The 8136-nt window shown below is 41.3% G+C and overlaps 1 protein-coding gene across 1 annotated transcript; it reads left to right on the top strand.

The window, feature by feature from the left end:
- Positions 1-5158: 5158 nt before the first annotated feature.
- LOC110591759 (ATP synthase subunit f, mitochondrial-like) lies at positions 5159-5619 on the top strand. Its single transcript, XM_021702659.1, has 2 exons — positions 5159-5282; positions 5591-5619. The coding sequence occupies exons 1-2, from the start codon at positions 5159-5161 to the stop codon at positions 5617-5619; spliced, it is 153 nt and encodes a 50-aa protein (XP_021558334.1).
- The last annotated feature ends 2517 nt before the right edge of the window (positions 5620-8136 follow it).

The raw sequence follows: 8136 nt of genomic DNA, 5'->3' as shown, positions 1-8136 counted from the left end.
GCAATTAGCTGACAGCCTCCAGCTGTTTGCTCCTCCAGAGTCTGCCTTGCTTTCAAGCGGCGTTCGTGTTCTTTCCTGCGTGGCCACAAGTCTGCATCATGGTCCGATCCCCTCCACACCGGCCAATCCTACTTCTCACCCTCCTCTGTTCACTGGTGTTACCTTCTCAATAAGCCTTTTGACCTCCCAACTCCATTTCAGGACCTGCTCCCCAAAGAAGCCAGTCAGCAGAAGTCCCCTGACAGTTAGCTGTGACTCTCCCTAGAACTTCTGTTTTTGCCCACATACCTTGCATTTCCAGAAAACATGTTCGTCATCCTCTATATCCCACTGCTCCTGGTAAAACTGTTTGTTTGTTTTTTTTTTTTAAGATTTTATTTATTTATTCATGAGAGACAGAGAGAGAGAGAGAGGCAGAGGGAGAAGCAGGCTCCCAAAGAGCAGGGAGCCCGATGCGGGACTCGATCCCAGGACCCTGAGATCATGACCTGAGCCGAAGGCAGACGCTTAACCATCTGAGCCACCCAGGCGCCCGGTAAAACTGTTTTTTATCTGCCTCCTGACATTCAGGCCTTGCCCCTCCCGGCTTCTTAGTCCTCCAGCCACCCTCTAGTTTCCCCTTTGTCATGCCTCGGCCTGGACCCTATCTTAGCCATGACTTTGCTAGCACCTGACTTCTCCACCCTTAGGCCAATCCCCAGCCCTGGGAAAGCTACAGTAAAATGTCCTTTCTTTCCTCCTGCTCTGAGTCTACTGGAAACAGGGTTTAATGACTTAATGACAAATCCACGCTATCTAGCTTTAATTGGGCCCTCAGGGCCACTCAGTGATTATTTTACTAATCTCTGTAGACTCCCACTGCATTGATGCCAAATGTTTTCCTCTTCCTCTTAATTTCTCCTCACACCCAGAGGATGTATTGTTGACCTTCTTCTTTTTATGTTGATCAAGTTTGTAGCCCCTAAACTTCCCCCGTAGAGCAGACATCTATTGCTTTTACCTACCCAGATCCCTTATACCTCAGTCTTCTTTGGAGAAATGGCCCCTCTCCCAACTCTAGTCCATGTAACTCCAGTGGACTGGCTCCCCTCTCCTCCAAAGCTGGGTATGGATGGCTGGCCAGTGCACAGTAAACACATCAGGCATGGGCTTGTGAACCAAGCCAAACCAATGAAACCCTTGTCAGAATTATTGGGGGGGGGGGGGGCGGGGCAGGGAGGAAAAGTACAAACTTTCTTTGGGGATTGCTAATCTGTAAAGAAATAAGCCTGGTGCTGTAACATTCCACCCTGCCCCTCAAGGGGAGAACTTTTCAATTCCATGATCCAATAAATTCTCTTTTTTACTTTAGCTAGTTGGAATCACATTTCTTATACTTGCAACCAAGGGTCTTGATCTATAACCTCCTCTCGATCTCCCAATTTGTTTATATCTTTACCTGTTCTGACTTGTTCTCGTCTGTTTCTTTCAGAGGTACCATTCTTATTTGTATAGTTTTCCTGCTACGCCTTATTTTCATTTGAGGCCTTGTTTTATCCATTTCCCTTTCTCCATTGACTTCTTCCCCCACTGCCCATATTCATAACTGGTACTGGCTGAGTAAATATTACTAAACTATTTCAAAAGTGTAGTCTTTGATGAGAACATACAAAAGGCACTTCTCACAGGGCAAGAACATGATTCTTTGAGAGGGACCCTGTTCTTCAGGGGGACAGGGGAGGGTCGTTCCAAATGATGGAGGAGGGAGAAGCATTCTGGATGGCACAATCTATCCTTCCGTGTCCTCTTGAGCACGTTCCTCAAAAGGATGCTAAGATCTCACCTCTACACTCTCTTTCTCTGGCAGCCGGGATGTCCCAATCTTCGTGAGGAATTGTTTTGTGGCACACCAGCGTAAGCACAGTATGAGCTATAGTGTGTGTGGTAGTTTCCACAGCATCCAGAGAACTCACAAGTAGGGGGCAGGATTGCGTGCGTCAACAGCCTTCAGAAACTCTTTGGTGGTCAGCTCTTGGGTTGTTTTCTTCTTCATTTAACTTTATCTTAGATAATATATCTATATGATCTGAAATTCAAAACTAACTAAATAGATAAATACAGATATAAAACTGTCATTCCCCCACCCGTCCCCCTTTTCCATTAGGTTTTCTGCAGGTATTGGACTATGTGTCTGTATTCATTTGCTATTGCTAGGTAGCAAATGCCACAAACTTAGTGGCTTAAAACAAAATATACTGATTATCCCCTAGTTTCTGTGGGCCCAGACACCTGAGCTAAAGACAGAGTTTTCCATTCAAGGCCTCACAAAGCTGAAATGGAGGTGGCATCCAGGACTGCAGTCTCATCTAGAACTCAGAGTCATCTTTGAAGCCCATTCAGTTCCTTAGGGTTGTAGGACTTAGGTCCCTCCTTTCATGCAGACTGTTGTCCTGGAGTTGTTCTTAGCTCTAGAGGTCTCCCTCAGGTCCTAGCAGCCTGGGTACCCCCGTATGTACTTCCTAACATGGCTGATTTCTTTCTTCCAGGCCAGCAGGAGAACATCATATTGACCGACCTCACCCACACCCAAGGGCAGAAGCTGATACAGGGCATATATCCTAGGAGGACAAAACACCGGGGGCGATCTTAGAATTCTGCTTACCACAGTTTCCATTGCTGTTGAGGTTTGTTGTTTTTATATAAAAAAAGCAAATGTGTCCACACCCACATGCATCTCCTTCGATGAACAGTGGCATTTAATATATACTTTTCTCCATCTTGTCTTTTGCACTTAATAGCATATCTGGAGCCCATTTCATAACAGTATATAGAGATAGTAGGAACTTATAATAGGAGTTTGTAATAGGAGTTTATCCTATTATATGGCTTCATGTATTAATCCAGCATCATCTTTTTCAAATGTCTCCCAATCAGTAATTTTTCAATCCAAAGGAAAACTGAGGAATAAAAGTCACCAGAAACCAAGGTCAAAAAGAAAAGACATGGGGCGCCTGGGTGGCTCAGTCGTTAAGCGGCTGCCTCGGCTCAGGTTATCATCCCAGGGTCCTGGGATCGAGCCCCACATCAGGTTCCCTGCTCCATGGGAAGCCTGTTTCTCTCTCTCCCACTCCCCCTGCTTGTGTTCCCTCTCTCGCTGTGTGTCTCTCTGTCAAATAAATAAATAAAATCTTTAATAAAAAAAAGATTATAAAAACATTATAGGGCGCGTGGGTGGCTCAGTTGGTTAAGCGACTGCCTTCAGCTCAGGTCATGATCCCAGGGTCCTGGGATCGAGTCCCACATCAGGCTCCCCCTGCTCTGCGGGGAGCCTGCTTCTCCCTCTACCTCTGCCTGCCACTCCCCTGCTTGTGCTCTCTCTCTCTGTGTCAAATAAATAAATAAAATCTTTAAAAAAAATTATAAAATGCTTAATTGCAGGCTTTCTCAAAGCTGATAATGGGAAGTAACACCATTTAATTATCTGGCCAGGTATACGATGCCAACTGTCAAACATTCTATTGAGCTGAACTTGAAGAACACTGAAACTACATAGTCTGTGGTGAAAACATGAGGATAAATCATTGATTTCAGAGTAAGAACCTATGTGCTTCTTATGCTTGAGTTGACAAAACTTCCGCTTCTCAACAAATGCTACAAAACTGCAAAATCTTCTCTAATTTTTTCCTTTCAAGTTCAGTTATTTATAAGAGTCCTTAAAGTACTCTGGGTTTCAAATTTACATACAGTAAAATTCACTCTTTGTGTGTACTGTCTATAGGGAGTACAATATACCTACATAACCTTTAGCCTCCTATTTAGAGCTACTATTAGCACATCGAGGAAAATGTGGAAGAAGCCTAACAGTTATCGAAGTCTCTCTTTACCCTACCCCACCTTTCATGTTGTAGTTGCCACTTACATTATATCTACATGCATGGAAACCCCCACCAGTCTTATATTTTTGCTGTGAAGAGCCATATAGCTTTTAAATAACTTTCGAGGAGGGGCGCCTGGGTGGCTCAGTTGGTTGAGCGTCCAACTCTTGATTTCGGCTTAGGTCGTGATCTTGGGGTCGTGGGACCGAGCCCCACATTGGGCTCCATGCTGGGCATGGAACCTGCTTGAGATTCTCCCTCTCCCTCTGCCCCTCCCTCCCTCAAAAAATAAATCAATAAAAATTTTAAATAACTTATGGAGAAAAAATATTCCACTACATTTATCCAAACATGCGTTTGTTCCTCCTTCATTCCTGCTCTTGCAACTTTACCTCTGGAATCATTTCCCTTTAGCTTGAAGAACTCCCTTTATCATTTCTTTTAGAGCAAGTCTGCCAGCAATGAATTTTGTTAGTTTTCTTACTCTAAGGATATCTTTATGTCACTGTCATTCCTGAAGGATATTTTCAGTAGATGTAGAATTCTCGGTTCTTTTCTTTAAGCAGTTTAAAGACCGTGTGCCACTGTCTTCTAGGCTCTGTGTAATGTGTTATTCTTCTCTGGCTGCTTTCAAGATCTTTTTTTTCTTTACCTCTGGTTTTCAGCAGTTTGATTATAATGTGCCTGGTGTGTTTTTCTTTGAGTTTATTTTGTAACGTTATATGTTTCACCATATTGGGAAGTTTTCTTCAAATATTTTTTCTGAACCAGTCTCTTTTTCTTTTGGGGACTGCAATGACACATATGTTATATCTTAAAATATTATCCCATAGGTACCTGATGATCTGTTCATTTTTAAAAAATATTTTCTCTTCAGTTCTTTGGATGATTTCTATTGATCAGTCTCTAAATTCTGCCATCCAGTGGGCTCACTTTTACTTCACACATTGTATTTTTCAGTTCTAAAATCTCCATGGGGCTCTTTCGTTTATACTTTCCATTTCCTCCCTCAGAATCTTTTGTTCACTTCAAATGTGTTCACTTTCACTTCGGAAGGGTGATTATAATAGCTGTTTTAAAGCCTAGCAATCCCAACACCTGGATCATCTCAGAGTTGGCATCCGTTGCTTATTTTCACTTGAGAATTGGTCATATTTTCCTGCTACTTTCTATGTTCAGTAATTCTGGATTGTATTCTGGACATTTTGAGTATATGTTTATTATGAAACCCCAGGCCCTATTAAGATCCTCTGCAGAATGTTGACTTTAAAAATGTTAATAGGCCAGACACCCAGGACTCCAAGATGGCATCATCCATACCAGTGAAGATGAAAAAGCTCATGGACTTAGTTAAACTAGGAGAGCTGCCAAGCTGGATCCTGATGCAGGATTTCACCCCTAAAGGCATTGCTGAGGCGGTTCAGAGAGGTTACTGCTAGCATTACAACAAGGATGTCAATGTGAAAAAAGGGGGCCGCCTATTTGTATGGGGCTGGGATTTGTATGGGGCTGGCATCCTATGTGCTTTTCAGCTACTGTTGGTTTTTTTTTTTTAAGATTTTATTTATTTATTTGACAATGAGAGAGAGCACAAGCAGGGGGAGCGGCAGGCAGAGGGAGAGGGAGAAGCAGGCTTCATCCCAGGACCCTGAGATCATGACCTGAGCCAAGGCAGACACTTAACCAACTGAGTCATCCAGGTGCCCCAGTTATTGTCCTTCTTAACAAGGAACTCAAACATGAGCAGCTACACAAGTACCACTGAGGAGGGCCCAATGTGGAGGCATGTTCTGCATTCCTGACCGTGACATTTGCTGGGAACCCTTGAATCTTTTCATATCCTAATTAAGCATTAACACCTAACAAAAGATGACTGGTTCATGGAAATAAGTAAGTAAATAAAGTTTTAACAAGCCAGTAACATGGTTATTTTCACACTGTAAGTTCTGTCTTTCCTTTGGTCAATTAATTTCAGTGTCTGTACTGTTTTCAAATCTTCAGTTGTGCTGTTTTGTTCTATACCACACCTAACACTTTTAGGGATCAGTCTTTGAATTGTGCAGTAAGTTATGATATAGATCACTTTTCAATATCTTTATTATGCAGCTGTGGATCTTTTTTGTGCATACGAAGCTCAGGTTTGAGACATAAGATTCTGATACGGCGTTTGCTTTCATCAAGTCTAAGCATGATATGGATGTTATAATATAAAGTATTTTTTATTGCTATTTCTTATGCCATTGTTGTTATTCTCCTACCATGTCTACTTAATAGTGATTGTTTTTGAAGATTTTATTTATTTGAGAGAGAGAGCATGAATGAGGGGCGCTGAGGGGGATGGAAAAGCAGGCTTCCCACGGAGCAGGGAGCCAGAGACAGGATTTGATCCCAGGATCCTGAGACTGTGACCTGAGCTGAAGGCAGACACTTAACAGACTGAGCCACCCAGGCGTCCCCTTAATAGTGATTTTTATTTGAATCACAAAACTACTAAAATTTATTTTATTCTATTGTTGAAAGAATTTTGTTTTAAAATTTTGGTTTTTTAATACCAAAAAGCCAATACATATGAAGGGCATTTTTCACCACTTTACCCTGATTTTAATCCAATTTTCCCTTGGTCTCAATTTATCTCACCATTGCAGGGAGACTTCTTGTCATTCTATCTCCTCTGAGGATAACAAATGGATTCATGCTTTAATCTTTTATTCACTCAGTATTTATTAAATGCCTATCATGTGCTAGATACTGTTCTAGACACTGTGCAATTAAAAAAAAATAACTACCTAAAAATAAATAAATAACCACCTGACACTAGAATGCATGGATTACCAGAGAAATTGGAGAACTTATTTCTCTGTAGTTTTTAAGATAATTATTTGTCTAGTCAATATCATTAACTTGAAGATAGCTTAAGGTAAAAGGAATGGGCAGTCTCCTTTCAATGTTGTGAGTTCAGTGAACTCTTAAAACTGAAATATCAAGGAGATACCATCAAACAACCCAAAGCATCACTAAGAGAAACCAAATTGTTTATAAGCTCTTGTCTGTCAAATTTTTGCCCTCCTGCAACCATTAAAACTATGCATGTTCCTACTTTCATGCTTCTCTCCAGAGTTCCATGAGTTATGAAAGGAAAATAAAAGCCATGATCTCTAAAATGTACTGTAATGGCCACAGTCCAAATATCCCACCTTGTTGTCTGTGGAGAAATGTTTCCTATTCAAATTGTTCCCATTTCTTCCACATTGGTAAAGTCAATAGAAAAATATATAATATACTAACCGGGATAAGAAAAGAGTTTTATTGGGGCGCCTGGGTGGCTCAGTCAGTTAAACACCAGACTCTTGATTTTGGCTCAGGTCATGATCTCAGGGTCATGAGATCGAGCCCCACATCGGGCTCCGTGCTAAGCATGGAGCCTGCTTAGGGTTCTCTCTCTCTCTCTCTCTGCCCCTCCCACCACCACCCCCAACTTGTGGTCTCTCTGTCTCTCTCTAAAAAATAATAATAAAGTCTACTTCTTAAAAAATAGTTTTATTATTCCATTAACAAATTCCTAGTGTGATTAGCATACAGATTTTTCACATCAAGTAGAATATGGCTTCAGTAATGTGATGAGGATAATACACACCCCATAATACCAACTGCTTTCTTTTTTTAAGTAGGATCCACACCCAGCGTGGAGCCCAATGCTGACTGGAGCTCACAACTCTGAGATCAAGACCTGAGCCGAGATCAAGAGTTGGTCGCTCAACTGACTGAGCCACCTCGGGTCCCCCTAACTGCTTTTTAAAAACATATAATAAAAATAATGTAAGAAGGGAATGTAATTAGCTTGCATGTTTCAACCTGGGTGTATTTACTGGCTGTGTGATCCAGGATAAATTATTTAACCTCTCTGAGTCCCCCTTTCCTCAATTATAAAATTGAGAGACCAATAGCTATGGTAGAGTTTGTTAGAATTCAATGCCTAACATAGTAGATAATTAACGTTAGGTAAATATGAATCCAAAGGTCAGTAAAACTTCTGGAAGAGAGTATATACATCTGTCTGAGAAGTGTCCTTGGGAAGAATTTATCCCAACCACTTATATATTTTACAAATCGAATAAAGCAGAATTTCTTAAAACATTGTCACATAAGGCAGAAGGACAAATCTTCCCTTTTAATAAATGTTTCCTTACTGCAATATCCAATTCAATTAGATTAGCCTGGATGTTTTTGGAAGGACCTGACTGTAATAATGCATAAAAGTTTTTCTAATAGCTGGCCAGGAGCT

This window comes from Neomonachus schauinslandi, chromosome 1 (genome assembly GCF_002201575.2).
Source record: "Neomonachus schauinslandi chromosome 1, ASM220157v2, whole genome shotgun sequence".
Taxonomy (NCBI): Eukaryota; Metazoa; Chordata; class Mammalia; order Carnivora; family Phocidae; genus Neomonachus; species Neomonachus schauinslandi.
The sequence above is the reverse complement of the archived record's forward strand: the minus strand, read 5'-3'. Positions and strand labels throughout refer to the sequence as shown.

What these genes read in the sequence shown, in the direction of transcription:
- LOC110591759 (XM_021702659.1), top strand. Translation starts at nt 5,159, where the DNA reads ATGGCATCATCCATACCAGTGAAGATGAAAAAGCTCATGGACTTAGTT. An exon ending in TGCTGAGGCGGTTCAGAGAG is followed by an intron (nt 5,283 to 5,590) that starts GTTACTGCTAGC and finishes ACAAGGAACTCA; the next exon opens with AACATGAGCAGCTACACAAG.